Source organism: Mobula birostris, chromosome 7 (genome assembly GCF_030028105.1).
Source record: "Mobula birostris isolate sMobBir1 chromosome 7, sMobBir1.hap1, whole genome shotgun sequence".
NCBI classification, from domain to species: Eukaryota; Metazoa; Chordata; class Chondrichthyes; order Myliobatiformes; family Myliobatidae; genus Mobula; species Mobula birostris.
This window is the reverse complement of record NC_092376.1, coordinates 147,845,545-147,867,287: the sequence shown is the minus strand read 5'-3', so window position 1 is coordinate 147,867,287 and position 21,743 is coordinate 147,845,545. Positions and strand designations below refer to the sequence as shown.

At 39.3% G+C, this 21,743-nt stretch overlaps 1 protein-coding gene across 2 annotated transcripts in view; it reads left to right on the top strand.

Moving 5' to 3' along the window:
• LOC140200491 (F-box/LRR-repeat protein 3-like) overlaps positions 1-10,972 on the top strand; it is a 28,673-nt gene extending 17,701 nt beyond the window's left edge. For both annotated transcript variants that reach the window (XM_072263894.1, XM_072263895.1), the window contains 3 exons: positions 3,549-3,671; positions 3,747-3,918; positions 6,401-10,972. In XM_072263894.1, the coding sequence (XP_072119995.1) occupies positions 3,549-3,671; positions 3,747-3,918; positions 6,401-7,044 (939 nt within the window). In that variant the 3' untranslated portion in view covers positions 7,045-10,972. The remainder of the gene's footprint in view (positions 1-3,548; positions 3,672-3,746; positions 3,919-6,400) is intronic.
• The last annotated feature ends 10,771 nt before the right edge of the window (positions 10,973-21,743 follow it).

Here is a 21,743-nt window from a genome sequence, read left to right as displayed (position 1 = left end):
AGTATTTGTAGTGCTTGAAATTTTAAGCCATAGGCTGCCCAATTACCATTCACAAATTCAAAATTGCAGTGTTATACAAACAATGGCCACAAGTAGAGGATCAAGCAAGAGCAAAAATAAGGATGGGGGGATGAAATTAAAATATTGTAAAGGAAAAATATTAAGTTGTGAGAGGGCAGAATTTAAGCATAATGTATTTTTAATTGAACTTGTGATCATAAATATCTATTGTGCGTATATTTTGAAATTAGAATTACCATTGAGTTTGCAACAGTTTATGAAAAATGGGTAAATATTTTGGGTATTATAAAATAGTTTGTAGTCAATTGCAATACTTGAAAATTAATTCTTCAGTAAGGTTGAAGAAAGAGTACAGAGAATATTGATAAGGATGTTGCCGGGTCTGGAAGACCTGAGTTATAAGGAAAGATTGAATAGGTTAGGACTTTACTCATTGGAGCACAGAAGATTGAGGGGAGATTTGATAAGAGTTTACAAAGTAGATAAGGTAAATGCAAGCAGGCTTTTTCCACTGAGGTTGAATGGGACAAGTACGAGACGAGAGGGGAACATGAGGAGAAACTTCACTCAGATGGTTGTGAGTGTGGAATGAGCTGCTAGCACAAGTGGTACGTGCAAGCTAGATATCAATGTTTAAGAAAAGTTTGGATAAGTACACATATAGTAGGGATATGGAGGGCAATGGTACTGGTGCAGTTGGTGAGGGTAGGCATTTTAAATGTTTTCAGTACAGACTAAATGGGCCGAGGGGCCTGTTTCTGTGCTGTACTTTTCTCTGACTCTATGACCTGTCAACTAAGTTAAGATTTTTTTTCCCATTTGATCCATACAAAAACTTCTGTGGGAAGAGTTCCATATTCTCATTATCTTGAATTTTTTTTTTATTGCTAAATGTTTAACTCTTTTAAATGATACCCTCCTATTCTGGAAGAGTAGTTTGAGTTTGGCTTCTGTTATTCTTATTGAGACCTGTGTTAAATAATTAGTTGAGGTTTGGCAATGTTACTCTGCATGAAAATGGAATTAAAATCAACTGCATGGTTAAATATGAAGAATACTTTCTTTTAGAAGGCAAAGGGCAGCTTGATGTCTCTCAGTGCAGAGAAAGGTGATAGTTGGAAGAGGATGTACAAGGACAGAGCAGCCACTATAACTTGGTGTTAAGATATACAAATCTTTAGTTTTAAATTAAGAAGTAATTCAAGTGGTACTGTAAGTTTGTAAAGAACAACACTTACTGATTTGGCTGGAGTTAGAATACTGTCCTGTAGGGTCTGGGATATAAAAGGCTTGTGGACAAGGAATGCTGCAGTGTTTTTTCATTTTGTATGTATTTTTTTTAATTGCAAGGATATCTAGTGGACGAGTAAAGTTGTTTAAACCTTCATTCCATTATATATTTTTGCAATTTTTTGTAAATCTATGACTCATTTTGTGATACTTTTGCCAGTGTACTCGAGTCTCTGTGGAATCCTTGGACAAAGATCAAAACTTGCAGTCCAATGTAATAAGGAAGTTTTGCCAGAATGAGAATTAAATCCAATTTAGGGGACTAAATGATACCAAACAAGAATTGACAGTAATATTTAGAATATTGTTCAAGCTAAAGTGAATTCACATCAATCCTTGCTCTTCAGATTTGAATTATTGTCCTGTTTTTCCTATTTTTAATCCTTGTTTAATATCTTCAGCCTCTAAATTGGTTTACTTTCTCATTTTGGAAGCATTTGCTGAGCTAGGGCTGTGAAGATAGAAAAATGTAGGTTATATTTAACTGCAGTGATGGGGCATATGGATGTTATGATCTGGGATCACTGGACAGAGCAGGTTCTTCCTTCTGATGTTTGGATGATGAGACTAGAAGAATACTATGCTCGGTAGTGCAGTTGCAGCTGTTAGTCAGAACCTTTTGAAGACTTTCATGTAGGATATTGACAATATGAACATCAAAAGTATGCTATGAGATACTGACTACTCATGTAAGTTTTTTGAAAATGGTTATTAAGGGAGATAATTGAAAGCCTAGGTCATTAATTTTGTTCTAATTAATATTCTTTGAATTGGTTATTATTGTGCAAGGAGGAAATTTGAATATTTCAGTTTCGTTATATGGTGCAGAAGAAGATTATCAGTAATGGAGTTATTGCAATTCTATCAAAATCGTGTAGTGTTATTTTTGTATTCGGTTTAATGTGGAAAAGGATGGGCTAACTGAACAACTATTAGATTTTCTTCATCCCAAGAGTCCTGGAAATCCTCTAAATCTGTAGGAAAACAAATATTCAGGATTGCTGCTGTGAGTTCCATCTCAGTGGACTGGCCTTTCCTGGCTGCATTTGATACATTTGTTTGAAGCTTAAAGAGTCATCACATGGCCTCCTTTCTCATTTCTTCTGTCACTTTTTCACCCTGCACTTATCCTTGTCCTGTAACTTCTCTGTTAACCTCGTGTAATCTGTGTTAATCTTTAACAATGTCCAAAGGTCTGAACTTTTTTTCCATTTAGTGACTCTCAAAATGCCCATAATTTTTTGTCACGTTGCTTGTCCACTTTCCAGCCGTAGATGAGTGATCTTTCTTCCAGCTCTAGATGAGTAAATTTCTTCCAGCTAAATGCAGAGAACCAAAACCATTGCTTTTGATTCCTGCTATGATGGTGCTAACCGTTAACACCATCCTGCCCCAAGTGTAATCAACCATTTTGCAACTACAACATACCATTTTGCATTGAGATGAGTTTCTGACTATTACCAAGTTGCCAACAGTCACCTTCATGCAGGGTCCCAATTTAGACTTCCTACTCAATGTTAACAGGTTCTTTCATCACCCAGATGCTGTTAGACCTGCTGTATTCCTTCAGTTGATTGTTGTTTCACCTTCATAACATTCAGTCTCTGGTTACTAGCTCTGTCGATTTGCAGAAATCTCTAAGCTTGACCACATCATTGTGCTGTTGGTGATCTACCTTACATAAATTTGAATTTATTCAAACTTATTTTTCATATTATTCATACCAGTTCTGAATGCACTGATGCCTTGTTTTCAAGTTTCCATTGACTTGGCCTTTATCTCTCTAATTTTCTCCAGTGCTGACCCTGTGCCCATGCTATCCAGTTGTGGTCTTTCTCCTTCAAGTCAATACTAAAAGCTATCTGTTTGACCAGATCTTTGGACATTTGTCTGTTTACCTTTTTGGTGTCAGGTTTTGTTTTGATATTGTGGAGTAGTTTGGGATGCTAAGTTATCAGTGGTACATTTGTACTAGATGTGATGTGAGCAAAATTTTTCCATGCATTTTTGATAGATTAGGTGGTGTCAGAGGTAATTTTGCATTGTGCTCAGGCAAGCTATGCGGTCAGACAATTTTAATATTAAATCCAGTTCTAGTATTTTATTAAGGCATAAGTGTGTACCAATTTCATCTTGATTGCTGTGGATGTTTGTGTTCTTTGAAACTTTAATTACTGAATCAAAGATGTAATTGCTTTGTTCGGCTTAACTTAAGGTCTGCTTCTTGTCTTTACTAGGTTGACAGTAGCACTGAGTCTGCAGAGGCAGCTTGTGATATTCTTTCACAGCTGGTCAACTGTTCCATAAAGACCCTGGGACTGATTTCCACAGCAAGACCTAGTTTTATGAATTTGTCAAAGGTACTTTTTCCAGTTTTATTCCTTTTAAAGTTCTTGCTTATTACGTAGCATTCATTGTAAACTTTGTTTTCATAGTCACGCTTCGTATCAGCTCTGACTGTGGTGTTTGTGAACTCTAAATCGCTTTCGTCAATCAAGATTGATGACACACCAGTAGACGATCCATCTCTGAAAGTTTTGGTGGCTAATAACAGTGACACTCTGAAACTGTTGAAAATGAGCAGCTGCCCTCATGTTTCACCTGCAGGTAAATCCTGGTGTACAATGTAATTTGCAATTCATCAATAAATATTTTGGAGTACTGCAGTAGTGTGCCCAAAATGTTTCTATTCTAGTAATACTGATTCTGGGAAGCTATTGAATCTTAATTTTCTACCCACCCCACCACTTAAGATGTTTAACATCATGCTATCTAATCTTTATTTAATAATTAGAAATTCATTTTTAAATCAGTTCATTCAGAAATTATGTTGGCTATTCTATCATCCTAAAGATGGTGTTGAGTTAAACTGTTGCTACTTTCTGAATAGTTTGCAAAAGTGCATCAGTTTATTTACAGTATATTTATTGTTTTGAAAGAATTTGGGCATTACATCTGACAAATTAATCTTGCTTTACCTAGTACCTAGTGTTTTTCTCATGGATCTAATTTTACAAGTAAAATCACTTTTGTGTTCTCCCTGCATCTGTTTTGTTTAACAAGATGATAGAGAAAGAATGCAATAAGAATTGTCTGATAGCTTTGCTGAAGGATGCTGGGCATATCTTCCATCCCAAGGTAGTGTTTGTACAGGGACTTTCTGGGGTAACCTGCAGAAGTTACACACACAGCGTGTTCTCTCTGTCTGTCTGTCTGTCTGTCTGTCTGTCTGTCTGTCTCTCTCTCTCTCTCTCTCTCTCTCTCTCTCTCTCTCGCTCTCTCTCGCTCTCTCTCGCTCTCTCTCGCTCTCTCTCGCTCTCTCTCGCTCTCTCTCGCTCTCTCTCGCTCTCTCTCGCTCTCTCTCTCTCGCTCTCTCTCTCGCTCTCTCTTCCACCCACCCACCTACACTTTATCCATCTTTGGCCATCCTAGTACCCTATTCTTGCTTACTCATCATATCCTATAAAAAAAAACCCTCTGTACCCCTTTAGAAAAGTTAAAAATACCCTAACCTGTGCTCTCTCACCCATGCCCAGTAACCCTTTTAATGTGAGTTCCTGCACCCCCAGTTCACTTAGATTAATTCTCATCATCTCTCTCTGTATCCCATACTTCCTGCAACTCAGAACTACATGTTCTACTGACTCCTCTTCCTGACATTCCTCACACAGCCCTCTCTGGTGTTTCCCTATCATTTTCAATAAGAGGCTTACCAGGGTGCTACTTGGATTAGCGAGCATGTGCAATACGAGAGGTCAGACAAACTGGGTTGTTTTCTCTGGAGAGGCAAAGGCTGAGAGAAGATCTGATAGAAGTTTATAAGATTATGAGAGGCATAGATAGAGTGAACAGACAGTATCTTTATTTTCCCAGAGATGAATATCTAATACTAGAGGGCATGCACTTAAGGTAAGCGGGTAAATTTAAAAGAACGTAAAGGTAAGTTTTTTTAAGAGATTGCTGGTTGTGTCAAGTGCACTGCCTTGGGCGATGGTAGATGCAGATATGTTAGGGGCTTTTAAAGGATGTTTAGTTAAACAGATGAATGTGAAGGAAATGGAAGGATATGAACTTTGTGTAGGCAGAAGGGAGTAGTTTAGTTGGTCATTTGATTGCTATACCGAACCAATTAAACTAGCATTGTAGGTTCAAGGGCCTGTCCCTATGCTGTACTATTCCACGTTTCTGTTTCTCTGTTTATCTTGAGGCGATATTTGACAGGAATGTATTAAGTGAGAAGGAGAGTCGGAGGATTTAAGGATGGGGTCATGTTCAAAGAGAAGTCAAAGTAAATTTATTATCAAAGTACATTAATGTCACCGTATACAACCCTGAGATTCATTTTCCTGCAGGCAACCACAGCAAATAGAATCAATGAAAGACCACACCCAACAGGATGGGCACAACCAATGTGCAAAAAAAAAACAAACTACAAATACAAAAAGAAAAAATCATAATAAATATTATTTATGAAGAATCCTGGAAAGTGAGTCCATAGGTTTTTGGAGCAGTTCAGTGATGGGGCAAGTGAAGCTATCCCCTCTGGTTCAAGAGTGTATAAATTTGAAGGGTAAGAGAATTACAAATAACAAAAAGGAAAAACATTTTACCATGGTTGGAATCTGGAATATGCTGCCTGCAAGTGATGTGGAGGCAAGATCCATGAGACCATCAAAAGTAAATCGGATAAATATACAAGGCTAGGGAAAAAGCCATGACATGGAAGTAGAGAACCAGTGCAGGTGTGATGTGCCAAATGGCCACCTGTGTGTAATCATTAATGCTAAGAATGTGATTATGTGTTTTTTTAAAAAAAGGGTCTGAAGTAATTTTTTAAGGATTTGGAGCGGTAATATTTCACAAATCACATGACTCATTGCTGAACTTGAAACTGATAGTACCACTACATTGTGGGGGAAGTTACTAATTTTATATTAATGCCTATCCATATTTCATCTTGATCCTTTCTCTGCATATGCAGTCAATTCCCTCTTAGAATTTTGTTCAAATTGCCCTTGATTTAGTTGTGTTTTTTTAATTGACTGAATTCTTGCTTTTCTTTAAATATTGTGTTTTATAATGTACACAGGCATTCTTTGTGTGGCAGACCAATGCTATGGACTCAGGGAGCTGGCACTAAATTATTACCTTTTGAGCGATGAATTGCTATTAGCTCTTTCCAGTGAAAAACATGTTCACCTGGAACACCTTCGCATTGATGTGGTGAGTGAGAACCCTGGACAGACCCAATTCCACAGCATAAAAAAAAGTAGCTGGGATGCTCTTGTTAAACACTCTCCAAAAGTCAACATCGTCATGTACTTCTTTCTGTATGAAGAAGAGTTTGACCCATTTTTCCACGATGAGACTCCAGTCACACACATCTACTTTGGCCGTGCAGTCAGTAAGGAAATGTTGGGTCGTATTGGAATGAACTGTCCAAGACTTATTGAGCTGGTGGTCTGTGCAAATGGTCATCGGCCTCTGGATGACGAGCTCATTTGCATTGCAAAGCGCTGCAAAAACCTAACTGCCATGGGCCTGGGTGAATGCGAGGTTTCATGCAGTGCATTTGTAGAATTTGTGAAGCTGTGTGGAGGACGATTAACTCAACTATCCATCATGGAGGAAGTGCTGATACCAGATGAGAAATATAATGTGGAACAAATCCACTGGGAGGTTTCCAAATATCTGGGAAGGGTATGGTTCCCAGATATGATGCCTACATGGTAAAACTGATACATATTAGCTGAGACAGGGAATAGGGAAATAGTTTGCTCTGCTTCAACAAATAAAAGTTACTTACAAAACAACTACTATACTAAAGAAGTAATATGCTAAGATTGTAAAAGCCAAGATCTACTGGGGTGTACTTTTTGTGTGGATTCAGATGATTACCATAATTATGACTATTTCTGATTACTTGCAGATTATATAATTTCAAAGCATAATTACTTTCAGATTCTGAACTGATTGAGTTGAAAATTGATATTTAAGATACAGGTTGAATACCTCTTATCCGAAATTCTGAAATCCAGATTTTTGAGTGCTAACATGATGTCACAAATGGAAAATTCCAAAAGGCACTGGGAAGATTCCCAGGCAATGCACAGGTCTCTGCATATCACAGACAGTTCTGAAATGTGAGAAAATCTGCAGATGCAGGAAATCCAAATAAACATAGAGTTCGGATGTGTAATGAGCAGGAATTAATGAATAAATAGAAAAACATAGCATAAAGTGAAAAATGAGGATCTCTATGGAGTATTTTTTTTTTAAAACAAGGATTTGTCAGTGTTGGAGTGAACATGTGCCGCTTAACGGTGTGATGATGATGGTTGGTCCTTGCAAAGATCTGGAAGGAAAATGACCATTGCTGTTGGACTTTTCTTCCTGCCTGGGTTGTGTAGGTTTATAGTGAGGATTGGTGCACGCAGACCAGTTCCACTCTTTAGGCCGGGGCACGTTCCACAGTGGGACAGCAAGTTGTGATGACTGCGGTGACTGCAAGGCTGTAGGAGAAGTATCAAAGTTTTCCTTCTCCTAGACTGCTTGGCAAGGCTAATGCATCCCATCTACCCAGGTTTGGAATCTGAGTTGGGCTTCTCCTAGGCTGGCTGCCAATGAAGGCTGAGCCCTGCCTGCCCTCCCAGTTATACTGCTGGACACTCGATCACACTGTAGCATAGCAAACTCCATAAGAACAGGGATGCCACTTGAAGGCATTGCTATGGCATGGTAGTGTCGGAGAGGTCAAATGTGAGTGAACTCCTGCCTGACAAGCCAAACAGTGGTCATACAGCGATCACTCCACCTGGAACGGAGAGGCTAAGGAAGACACTTCAGCTTCCGTAAGTGAGCGAGACCTCCAGCCCAGGACTCACCCATAACATTGTGCTGATCATGAAATGAGTGAAGATCAATCGTGATGAATTAAAATTTGAAGGTAATTGTGAATATTCAGCAGGCTGGTTGCAGAAATTTAAGAAAAGGCATAGCATTAAATTTTTAAAGTTTAAAAAAATTTTAAGAGGTAACGAACCTGCTGATCACGAAGCAGCAGAAAAAATCATTAAGTTTCATTAGGTGGAGACTGAAAGCCTGCCATTGCTTGTTCAGTAGCTGATTTGGGTAGTCTCCCAATGTTGCTGTGCTGCTTTTGTTACTCTGGACACATTATATTCATGGTACGTAATTGTTACTGTTAAGTACCTGTGTGATAAGCAAATGTAAGACAGCTTACTGGTAGTACATAAATTCAGTCAGAAATATGGCTACCTCATGTATTCCAAAATCTGAAGAAAGCACTTCTGGCCTCAAGTATTTCAGCTAAGGGGTACAACCTGTATTCACTTGGTAATCACAGAATTGAGCTGAATATTGTGGACTGCTCAAGACAATGGCATCTATGAAGATTTTCTTTGGCTCAAGTATAGAAAATCTGAACTGATTGACAATAAGCTAATTTATTTGTGATTTTGAGCAGCTGCTTTTTTCTGAACTTTCTAAGCCAGTGCAAAAATCTGTCTGCTTCACTTTAATTTTGTTTTGATTCCATGGCACCTTACTCACATTGTAAGCATAAGCAGTAGCATATTTAATAAAATGTAACTATTGCTTTGGCAAAAAGAAAACAAACCACATGAACTGATACACTTTAAAACTTGTTTTGAAGAAATGCACCAGATATCGTATCCAGTTAACTGCTAATTTTTTACTACTGATTTTTAATTTAATCCTCTTACTTTTTGCTGTAAATATCACTTGATACTTAATCTGAATTTTTAAATCTTTCTGTGTATCAGCTTAATCTTCATTGAGGCAAAACAGATTTTGTTTAGTTTTCAATGTATTTATTCGGAGTTAGAACTACTGAGTTATGCTACCTTATTTATCTCTGCATAGGTTATATGGGTAATATTTGATCTGCCCGCAAGTGTATAAGCTTGATAAATATCTGGAATATTTAACTCTATTTGAGATTTAAACTTGCCATTAGATAGTGGAAAATAACTTTAATGGTGTAAATAGATATCAGGAATTAATATGGATGTCATTCAAAGTTGTGATGCCTCCATATGCATTATATTGGATTCTGATATAACTACAGTGTAGTTGATTATTAAATATTGTACAATTGAGTTTTTTCCTGTAAACACCTGTGCAAGCAAATGAATCTCGAAGTAGGATATGGTAGCATGTATACTTTGATAATAAATTTACTTTTAACTTTATTGATGTAAAAATAGCAATGCTAGATTTTGAACATGTCATTATACAGAAGCAGGACATTTGGAATTAATTTGGAATGATATTACTTCATCTGACTTCATCTTCTGAACATTTCCACCCTATTTGATAGGTCAGCTCTGTAAATGCTATTGTAAAACTTGACATTAGTTTTGCATTGCCATGGAAGAACCCAACATAAATTTCACTCCAAATAAATTTAGCAGATTAGTAACCTTGGTTGATCAGAAAGCTCTCAGATCATGGAAGGTTAATTAGAATATATTAGTATTTGAAGATGATGCCTCATTATTGATCCAGTTCAAGTGAAGTGTCTAAAGCTGATAAATAAGACAATAGTAATCTAAGCACAATGGTTTGATATCCACATTGCATTTGACATGCCTGAGTTTGAAAAGTTGGAATCCAATTGAGGAAACAAAAACATTAAAATGTGGCATCGTTCCATGTGAAGGCACAATATCAAAGATACTTGGGTATAGCTGAACATGAGGGTCTCTGAAAATTTATGATGATGATGATTATGAAGACACATAGTCTTTTATTGTCATTTAGTAATGCATGCATTAAGAAATGATACATTATTTCCTCCGGTGTGATATCACAAAACACAGGACAAACCAAGACTAAAAAAACTGCCTAAACCACATAATTATAACATATAGTTACAAACAGTGTACCAATACCATAACTTGATGAAGAAGTCTGTGAGCACAGTAAAGTTCAAAGTTTCTCAATTTATGGTTTGGAAGTAGCTGTAATACTGTGCTTCATTACACCATAAACTAAGGTCATCAACAAACAAGTGGCTAAAGCCAAAAATGTTTTTGGAAGTGCAGTAAATTCATGTACATAAAATCCTTTAATAAAGTTACTGAGAATATCCTGCAGTTGCTAAAAATATAGAAAGAGCAACCCTGCTTGTGTGTTTATATGAATCGTTAGTAATGTAGCAATAACACTGTTAGCAGTTCTTAAACAAAATCATTTGATTTGTGTCCAATAAGCTTAAATTGAATATGCCTCTCTCATAATATGACCGAACTTTGCATTTAATTATTAAGATTACTATCCTTTGGGAAAGCTTGGCTTGGAACAACAAATGAATTTAAGACAATTTTATTTGGGGTGAAACGTCAACCAACATGTACGTCTTAAAAAAACGGTTACCAAATTTAGATGACTATCTTGAAATATTATTTTTAAGTTAATTAAAATTGCTGTAGATGTATGAACTTGCTGATGATACATCTTCAGGAAAACACTTACACTGCTCATTAAGTTTTCTGTATTTTCTTACTGTGATTATAAAATTCAGAAATCAAAGGTGAATGGTTTTTGTGTAATTGTTTGGAGCAGATAATTAATAGATGCATTAGAAGTGGAATACTTTGGTCATTAAAGCAAACTGTGTTCCATATTTTGGTTTATTTTTTTTAAATATAATTTTGTGAAGCTTGTGTATTTTAGAAATCATTTTACAATCCTTTTTAAAAATGGCCAGTGATTGATATTCATCAATCCATGTAAGTTCTGTTTTAGAATTTATTCCAGAAATTTGCCAAAAGATTTTGTTCAGGTGCAAAAATACACTTCTCAGATTCTGTCATTGCCTCAGTTCAGAGGTCCAATTTAATGTCAGAAATATATACAATATACATTCCGAAATACACTTTCTTTGCAACCATCCATGAAAACAGAAGTGCCCCAAAGAATGAACAGCAGTTAAATGTTAGAACTCCAGAGTTCCCCCGGCTCCCCTCCCTCCCTCCCTCCCTCCCGTAAGTGGCAGCAAGTAACAATTCCTCCCTTCCCCCACGGTCAGAAAAAAAGCATCGGCACCTGCCACTGAGCACTTGAGCATGAGCAAAGCAATAGCAAAGACACAGACTTGTAATTACCCCAAAGACTTCGCATTTCACCCTGTATATGACATACCACAGGCTCTCTTCCTAATAAGGGAGAAGGAGGTGTCTGGTTTCCCAGCGAGCGAATTGTTTGTCATGTTTCCCCACTAGTTTACGATGTTAAAGATCTGTTACATCGCTTTTTCCGAGCTCTGTGCCAGAAGATCGCAAAGGCACAGCAGATATCCTGACTCCCCTGCCATAACATGGGTCTCCTGCCATAACACTGCCCCTCGATCCACCCTTCTCCAGAGCCCCAAGTTCCTAGGCTTCCAAATCTGAGCCAGACTCTTAGGCTGAGCCTTTGGCATGCTGAACAACAAGAGTCGGTTATGAAACCCCGAGAGTGACTCCCATTCCCACCGATGTTGGCATGTAACTCCAGGTCAAGGTCTTCCAAAGAACCCTGAAAGGGAAAAATAAAGATATGGAAGTAGAGCTGTTTCTGAAGATGCAAACAAAGGAAGTCACTGTATAGCACCAGCATTACTCCTCACCACCTCTTCTTGGTTTTAGTAGTGATGTCCACATTCTGTGAGCAAACTCTCATACACTCTTGTATGTATGAAAGGCCTCGTTAGGCCCCATAACTTATTATCAGGACATATCTGTCATTAATCTATAATGCTTTCTCCAAAATTGGCTAATTTATAACATTTGTAAAATTAGAATTTTTAAGCTTTCAGTTTGGAGATAACACTTTGAGGAAAGCAAACTTATGCATTTTCAAAATATCCATCTTTTATTTCTTTTTATCATTATTGAATGAAAATTAAGTTCTGAGAAACTTCAGTGCTTGCGTATTGTGATTGAGTGGAATGATTCAGTACGTAGATAAAAAAAATTCATTTGCGTATTTCTCATATCAAACCATTTGTTTTTCTGAGAATGAAAGCCTTAAGTGATGGATAGCTTTACTGGGAGCATTATTTATTAAGATATCTGTAAAACACGTTGGAGCTAGGGCGTGGCCTAGAACTTTGTTATACAATGAAGAGTAAAATTTGCTATTAAGGTAACAGTGACGTGTACAGCTGTTTAGTTAATTAAAGTTGCAACCCAAAAGCCATTTGATCGTTCAGTAGCAATAATAATCTGATAGGGCAGTTTAACTCTTGAACAACATAATAAACTTGAATCATTTCCAAGCAATAAATTATTCCCAGTGGTTCTCATTAGCTGTCATGCGTGAGTGAATTGTCAAACTTTTAAAGTTAGGGCTTGCTCAGATAACTTAATACATTGTTCCAGGCACCAAGGAATTATCTATCAACACATTTTGACTTCTTCCACAACAGAAGATCTGATCCCAGAACCAAATTTATGACATTTTAAATTTTGTTTAATTATTTTTAAATACTCATAGTTAATGTTGCCTAGTTAATAGCTTGCCATTAACTGCTACAAATACTCAAGATTGTCCTGGATGCCAAAGAGGAAAATGAGATCATCTTCGTTTTTTTGACTTGTCCCAGGTTTTTGGTAATTTTTCTGCCAAGGGGATAGATTTAGAGGAATTTTACACCAGCATGCACGATGCAGAGGAAAAAAAGATCTGCAAATAGACACTTTCAACATCCCACATTGTTTTTTCACTCCTGCAATTGTAACTTGAAGTGCAGTGTTTCAAGGGTACATTTAATGTCAGCGAAATGAATACAATATACATCCTGAAATTATTTTTCTTCGCAACCATCCACAAAAACAGGAGTGCCCCAAAGAATGAATGACAGTTAAATGTTAGAACCCCAAAGCCCCCAGCTCTCCCTCCCACGTATAAGCAGCAGCAAAGCAACAATTCCCCCCACCTCCCCCACCAGCAACAAAAGCATCGGGGCCCCTCACAGAGCATTCCAGCATGCAGCGAAGCATCAATAAAGACACAGACTTGCAGTATCTGGACTACTCATTCACCCAGTAATTTGACATACCACAGACTCTCTCCCCAATAAGGAAAAAAGAGGTGTCTCTGCTTCACAGGGTGAGGGGAGACATAATAAACAACTCACTGATTTACAATGGTAAAAGTCTGTGTGGATTTTTCCAAGCTCTGTGCCTAAACAACTCGGATCTCTGGGCACACAGCCAGAGATTTTAAGTCTCCTAGGGTACACCAATTTCCTGCAGAGGCACCGACCTCAAGTCCGCCTGCCCCAGAGCCACGAAATCCTAAAACTCCGAAGGTGAGCAAACCTTCTAGGCCACGGCCTTGGTATATCGAGTAACAGCCAGGCGTGAGACCCCGTTCCCGCAAAGAGCCAAAGTCAGCATGTAACTCCAGGGCAGGGTCTTCAAAAGATCCCTGAAAGGGAAAAAGAGGTAATAAAGTAGAAATGGAGCTGTTTCCAAAGATGCAAGCAAAGGAGTCGCCATTAGGCGCCATTGTCTCCTAAGCTCCATAGTCTTCTAAGTCTGTACCCCCAGACTTATTTTGGCAGGTTAGATGAGCACTCCAGCACAAATTATGAAGACTAATGGTTTCAGTTTTTCAAGTTGTCTTCCAAGTTAAATCAAGTTGCTGATTTCTGTGATGGCCAACAAGCTGCAACCTCCATGGTTGGCTGCTGCTTGTGCCCCACCCAGTGATGAAAGAGATATTCTCTGACTACTTTCAATACTACAGGTGCTGAATATATCTAGAACACTGGATGCAAAGAATCAAACTACAGCATCATCTCTATATCAGGTTGGTTGTTCAAGTTCCACTAACTTGAGTATGAAAACAATACTCTGTCCTGCTTATTTAACGATTTTAATGATGGTGGGCTGTGAGAATGATGTCCATTTTGCTTTTGAGTGGCTGCAGATCCCCCAACAGCAGGGTTGCACAGAGAGGGTGAGGTTGCAATTTGTGAAATCTTCTCCAGTAGTTTGCCCACCACTGATGCAAGACTCACTGACTTATACTCAGTGGCTGCTTTATTAGGTACAGAAGTGAAACTCAATGTGGTCTTTTGAGGCAGTAGTCCATCCACTTCAAAGTTTATCTTGTATACTCAGAGCTGCTCTTTTGTAATGTGTGATTATTAAGTTATTGTTGCCTGTTAGCTGGAAACATCGGGTCATTGACCTCTTTCATTAATGAGGCATTTTCACCCACAGAACTGCAGCATACTGGATGTTTTTTTTTTACACCATTCTCTGTAAGTAAAGGGATCCATTAGTCTTGCGAGACCATGGATCTGTGCCTGGAAAGTCTTCACTCTCCAGGGCGCAGGCCTGGGCAAGGTTGTATGGAAGGCCAGCAGTTGCTCATGCTGCAAGTCTCCCCTCTCCACAATACTAATGTTGTCCAAGGGAAGGATATTAGGACCCATACAGCTTGGCACTAGTGTCGTCACAGAGCAATGTGTGATTAAGTGCCTTGCTCAAGGACACAGCACGTTCCCTCAGCTGGGGCTCGAACTCACGACCTTCAGGTAGCTGGTCCAATGCCTCAACCACTTGGCTACGTGCTCATTCTCTGTAAACTCTAGAGATTTGCACCTGAACGTCGCAGGAAATCAGCAATTTCTGAGATACTCAAGCCACCTTGTCTGGCACCAAAAATCATCCCATTTCACTTAGATCACATTTCTTCTTTCTGAACGACTGAATCTTGAACATGTCTCCATGCATTCATGCATTGAGTTGCTGCCACATGATAGATTGCATGATCAGATATTTGCACTAATGAGCAGGTGTACATAATGAAGTGGCAACTGAGTGTATAATTTCCAGGATTATTGCTATTACTTTTCTTGTAGGAAGGAAGGAACAACATTTTCCATGCTCCAGTCTTCTGGTAATACTCCTGTGGCCAGTGAGGGTGCAAAGCTTGTCGTCAATGTTGCAATCTCTTCCCTTGCTTCCCGTGGTAACCTGGGTATACTCTGTCCGGCCCTGGGGACTTATTTATCCTAATGTTTATAGAAGTGCCAACACATGTTCCAGCATTTTAGAAAGAAATGAGGGTGGAAGCTGAGTGGCCATTGTGGATCCGCCAGCGTTAGTGGTCTGACTTCGGCTCAAGAGGCTTAGGCGAGATGTGCTGAAGGCTCTAAGTAAGATTTAGTAAGTTTTTAAAAAATATCTTTCTTCAACTATTATTACATAGCTAGTATGAAAATGGGTCAAGGGTTAGTAGTATGTTCTTCAAGTGAGATGTGGGAATTCTGGGAGACCTCCAGAATCCCTGATAACTACATCTATATGCGGTGCATTGAGCTGCAGCTCCTTAAAGACTGTTAGGGAATTGGAGTTTCATGTGGATGACCTTTGGCTCATATGGGAGGAAGTGATAATAGAGCAGAATTGTAGTCAGTGGGATGAGTTGAGGCATAACAAGGGGCAAAATTGAAAATGGTGATGAATGCAAGACTGCAGGTGTATTTGAAGGCATGTAGTATAGGGAAGATGACCTTGTAATACAGTTTAAAAATTGGCAGGTATGTCATGGATATCACTGAGTCATGGCCAAAGAAGGTCATGTATGGAGCTCAATATCCAAGGATACATATTGTATCAAAAGGATAGGCAGGTATGCAGAGGGGTAGGGTGCCTCTGTTCATTTAAGATAAAATGAAATCAAACTCTTAGACGTGACATAAGATCGGAAGATGTAAAATCCTTTTGGGTAGAGTTAAGAAATTGCAGTTGTAAAAAGGTCCTTTTGGGAGGTAGTGTATACAGGCCTCTGAACAGTAGCCAGGATGTGGTGGACAATTCTAATGGGAGATTGAGAAAGGATATTGAAAGAACAATGTTTTGATGGTCATAGGGGATTTAAATATGCTGGTAGATTGGGAAAAATCACATTAGTACTGGATCCCAAGAGATGGAATTTGTAGAAGGACTTCAAGGTGTTTTTTTTAAAACAGCAACTTGTGGTTGAGCCCACTAAAGAAAACTCAATTCTGGTACAGGTGTTGTGTAATGAACCAGACTGATTAGGTAGCTTAAGTAAAGGAACACTTAAGGCTGATTTATACTTCTGCATCAACTGGACGCCGTAACCTATGCAAGTGGCCTACGTGTGTTGTGAGCATTTATACTTGTGCGTTGGTGTGTCTGCATCACTCTGCAATTTGCACACGTCACACATGTACACACACCTGCCCATGCAAGGCTTCATGGTCATGATAGTCTCTCTCGGGGTAAACAAGTTTAAAGCAAACGTCTATTTTCGTAAAAGCGAAATGTGTCCTCCATAATTTCGGAGGTCTGTAAAGCTTTATGGAAAGCATTGCAGCCAGAGTTCCTTCCCTGCCCTTCAGTCGCCCAATGGGAAGCTATTGCAGCGTAGGAGGAAATGCAATGCTACCAAGCAGACAAATCACAGTTGTTGCGATCTGCGTTGCCGTGATGTGTAGTTACATTTTGGGGGAGGTGCGCGTCAGGCTACGGCATAGGGATCCGCGTAGGCACTGCGTAGGGTTCGCAGCTACGCCATACCTACGGCGTCGATTTGACGTAGACGTATAAATCAGCCTTTAGGAGGCAGGAATCATAATTTAACAGAATTTGTCCAGCCATTTGAGAGGGATGAGCTAAAATCAGATGATTTAGTATAACAGTGAAGTAAAGGGAACAGAGGCATGAGAGAGGAGCTGGCCAAAGTTGATTGGAAGGGGATACCAGGAGCGATGTTAGAACAGAAATGGCTGGAAATTCTGAGAGCAATTCGGAAGGTGCAGGACAGATACATCCCAAAGAAGAAATTTTCTAAAGGGAATGCAACACAACTGTAGCTGAAAAGGGGAGTTAAAGGTAGCATTAAAGCAAAAGAGAGGGGATGCAATATAACAAAAAATAAAGGGAAGCTAGAGGATTGAGTAGCTTTTAAAAACCAACAGAAGGTAAATAAAAGAGCAAAAAGGAGAGAAAAGATTAAATATGGTAAGCTAGTTAATAATCTAAAAAAATACCAGTTTTTTTAGATACAGTATTTAAAGCCTAAGAGATAAGAGTACATATTGGACTACTGAAAAATGTTGCTGGAGAGGTAGTAATGGGACAGGGGGAAAATGATGGACAAGGTGAGTAAATATTTTGTCAGTCTTCACTGTGGGAGATGCTAAAAGTTCACAGTACATTTATTATCAAAGTATGTATACATTATACCACCTTGAGATTCCTCTAACAAGCAACCATAAAACAAAAATTCAACAGGGTTAGGGAACAATTATGAGTGTAGTTTTTATTACTAAGGAAAGGGTTTGTGGGAAGCTGAAAGTTCTGAAGGCAGATAAGTCACTACTGGGATGGACTACACTCCAGGGTTCTGAAAAAGGTAGCTGAAGAGATTGTGGCAGCATTAGCAAATCTTTCAAGAATCACTAGATATTGGAATGGTTCCAGATGACTGGAAAATTGCAAGTGTTACTCCACTCTTAAAGAAGGGATGGAGACAAAAGAAAGGAAATTATAGGCCACAAACACAAAACAAAGGGTTTGGGCTCGAAACATTGACTGTTTGTTACCACGGACACTGCCTGACCTGCTGACTTTCTCCAGCGTGTTGTGCATGTTGAAATTATAGGCCAGTTAGCCTGACTTCAGTGATTGGGAAGATGTTGGCATTTATAAGATGTTTTAGGGTTCTTGGTAGCACATGATAAAATAGGCTAAAGTCAACATATCAGAATCAGGTTTATTATCACCAGCATGTGACATGAAATTTGTTAACTTAGCAGCAGCAGTTCAATGCAATTCATAATCTAGCAGAGAGAGAGAAAAAAACATAAAATCAAACATAATAAATAAACAAGTAAATCAATTATGAACATTGAATAGATTATTTAAAAATGTGTAAAAACAGAAATACTGTATATTTAAAAAAAGTGAAGTAGTGTCCAAAGCTTCAAAGACCATTCAGGAATCGGATGGCAGAGGTGAAGAAGCTGTTCCTGAATCACTGAATGTGTGCCTTCAGGCTTCTGTATCTCCTACCTGATGATAACAGTGAGAAAAGAGCATGCCCTAGGTGCTGGAGGTCTTTAATAGTGGATGCCACCTTTCTGAGACCCCACTTCCTAAGCGCGTCCTGGGTATTTTGTAGGCTAGTGCCCAAGATGGAGCTGACTAGATTTACAATCTTCTGTAGCTTCTTTCGGTCCTGTGCAGTAGCTGCTCCATACTAGACAGTGATTTAGCTTGTCAGAATGCTGTCCACCGTACAACTATAGAAGTTTCTGAATGTATTTGTTGACATGCCAAATCGCTTCAAACTCCTAATTAAGTATGGTCGCTGTCTTGCCTTCTTTACGACTACATCAATGTGTTGGGACCAGGTTAGATCCTCAGAGATCTTGACACCCAGGAACTTGAAGCTGCTCACTCTATCCTCTTCTGATCCCTCTATGAGAATTGGTACGTGTTCCTTCGTCTTACTCTTCCTGAAGTCCACAATCAGCTCTTTCGTCTTACTGATGTTGAGTGCCAGGTTTTTGCTGTGGCACCATTCCACTAGTTGGCATATCTCACTCCTGTATACACCCTTATCACCACCTGAGATTCTACCAACAATAGTTGAATCGTCAGCAAATTTGTAGATCGAATTTGAGCCATGCCTAGCCACATATACAGAGAGTAGAGCAGCGGGCTAAGCACACCCCCTTGAGGTGTGCCAATGTTGATCATCAGCGAAGAGGATATGTTATCACCAATCCGCACAGACTGTGGTCTTCCGGTTAGGAAGTCAAGGATCCAATTACAGAGGGAGGTACAGAGGCCCAGACTCAGGATTGTGGGAATGACAGTATTAAATGCTGAGCTATAGTCGATGGACAGCATCCTGACGTAGCTGTTTGTGTTCTTGCCTGACAAGTCTGTTGGAATTCCTTGAGGAAGTAGCAGCCAGGAGTGACGAAGGAGAGTCAGTGGATGTGTTTACTTGGATTTTCAGAGGCCTTTGATGAGGTGTCGCACATGAAACTGTTTAGCATGAGCCCAAGGTATTATAGGAAAGATAGTAGCTGACTGGCAGGAGCCAGAATGGGAATAGAGGGGTCTTTTCTGGTTGGCTGATGGTGACCGGTGATCTGCAGGGGTCTGTGTTGGGGTTGCTTCGTTTCATGTTATATGTCAATGATTTGGGTGAAGGAATTGATGACTCTGTGGTCAAATTAATGGACAATACGAAGATAGATTTGGGTGCAGGATGTGTTGAGAAACCTGAGAGTATGCAGAAGGATTTCAGGCAAATTAGGAGAATGGACAAAGAAGTGACAAATGGAATATAGAGCTGGAAAGTGTATGATCATGCACTTTGGTAGAAGAAATAAAGCTGTAGAGTATTCAGAGCTGATTTGGGCCCCTTATATAAGAAAAGATGTTTCACTAGAGAAGGTCCAGAGGAGCTTCATATCCTCGGATTGAACGGGTTAACATATAAGCAGCATTTGATGGCTCTGGGCATGTACTGGCATTTACAGGAATGAGGGTAGATCTCATTGGATATGGAGAGGATGTTTCCTATACTGGGGGAATTGAGGACCAGAGGGCACAGCCTTGGAATGGAGGGAAGTCCATGTGAATCTGTGTATTTCTTTACCACGGACAGCTGTAGAGGCCAAGTCATTGGATATATTTAAAACAGAGGATGATAGATTTTTAATTGTTAAGAGTGTCAAAGGTTATGGGAAGAAGGCAGGTGAATGGAGTTGAGGGATAATACATCAGCCATGATGGAATGGCTGAGCAGACTCGATGGGCCAGAAGGTCTAATTCTGCTCTCATATCTTATTGTCTTATTGCACATTAGCCTATTCTGTGCTGAACTTGCATTCATTAAGGTTCCTCTCACTGGTGAATACTGAAGCAAAGTAGGGTTCCTTTTTTATCCTTTATCAGTTCTACCTTTTCCCAATTAAATACTTTTCCATACTGTCTGTTCATATTCCTGGCTATTGTAAAGCTCAGGGGGTTCTGGTCACTGTGTCGAGTTGCTCACCCACTGAAAGATCTGTCACCTGATCAGCTTCACTGCCTAACACTAGATCCAGTATGCCCCCGAGCTGGCCTGAGTACATATTGCGCCAGGAATCCTTCCCGGATGCACCCTACAAACTCCACTTCATCTAAGCCTTTTGCATTAATGAGGTACCATTCAATATTAAGGAAGTCAAAGTCATCTATGACAACCACCTTGTTATATTTACACCTTTCCAAGATCTGCCCCCTTATCATTCTTCAGCATCTCTTGCTGTTTGGTGGAATATAGAATACTCCCAGTGGAGTGATTGCTTCCTTGTTTCTGACTTCCACCTATACTGATTTGTTAGATTATCTCTCCACAACATCCTCCGTTTCTGCAATTGCTTCCCGTGACTTTGTGTGTCTCCTCAGGATGCTCCAGCTTCCTCCCACAGAGCAAAAACATATCAATGGGTAGGTTAATTGGTTATTGTAAATTGTACTGTGTTTAGATTAAGATTAATTGGCGGAATTGCTGGGCGACATGGCTCGAAGGGCTGGAAGGGCCTACTCCCTACTGTATCTCAATAAGTAAATAAAAGTTTCTGTAATGTTGTAGTTCCATGTATTGATCCATGTTCTAAGTGAATTACCCTTGTTCCTGATATGCCTCGCATCCCCAACAGCTCTAGCAAACTTGCCCGCAAGGGTATTAGACTCCTCAAGTTCAGATGTAACCAGTCTCTTTCGTACAGGGCATACCCTCGCCGGCAGAGAGCTCAATGATCCACAAAGAACGGTTTTACCTCTCTTCCTGCTGCTGCCTGTAAGAAGTTTGTACATTTTCCCTGTGACCACGTGGGTTTCCTCAGGGTGCTCTGGTTTCCTCCCACAGTCCAAAGATGTACTGGTTGGTAGGTTAATTGGTCATTGTAAATTGTCCCACAATAGGCTAGGATCAAATCGGGAGATTGCTGGATAACATGGCTTGAAGGGCCAGCAAGGCTTATTTGGCACTGTATATCAATAAAAAAAATTTAAAAATCTGCACCAATTCTTCAGCCACATATTCAATAGTTATATCATCCTACAATATCCCTCAATAACCAAAGCCTTGCCTTTTATTCTAACATGGAACATAAGAATTCTGTACTCTCAATATTTCACTTTCGAAAGCCTTCTACTTAACCAAGCAACCTATGTCAATCCACACATGCCTGTTATCTTCAGATGCTTTCAAAAATTAGCTTTGGTCCTGGTCTGAAATGTCAACTGTTTACTCTTTTCCATAGATGCTGCCTGTCCTGCTGAGTTCCTCCAGCATTTTGTGTGTGTAACCTTGATTTCCGTCTGTAGATTTTCTCATATTTAAAATTGGCT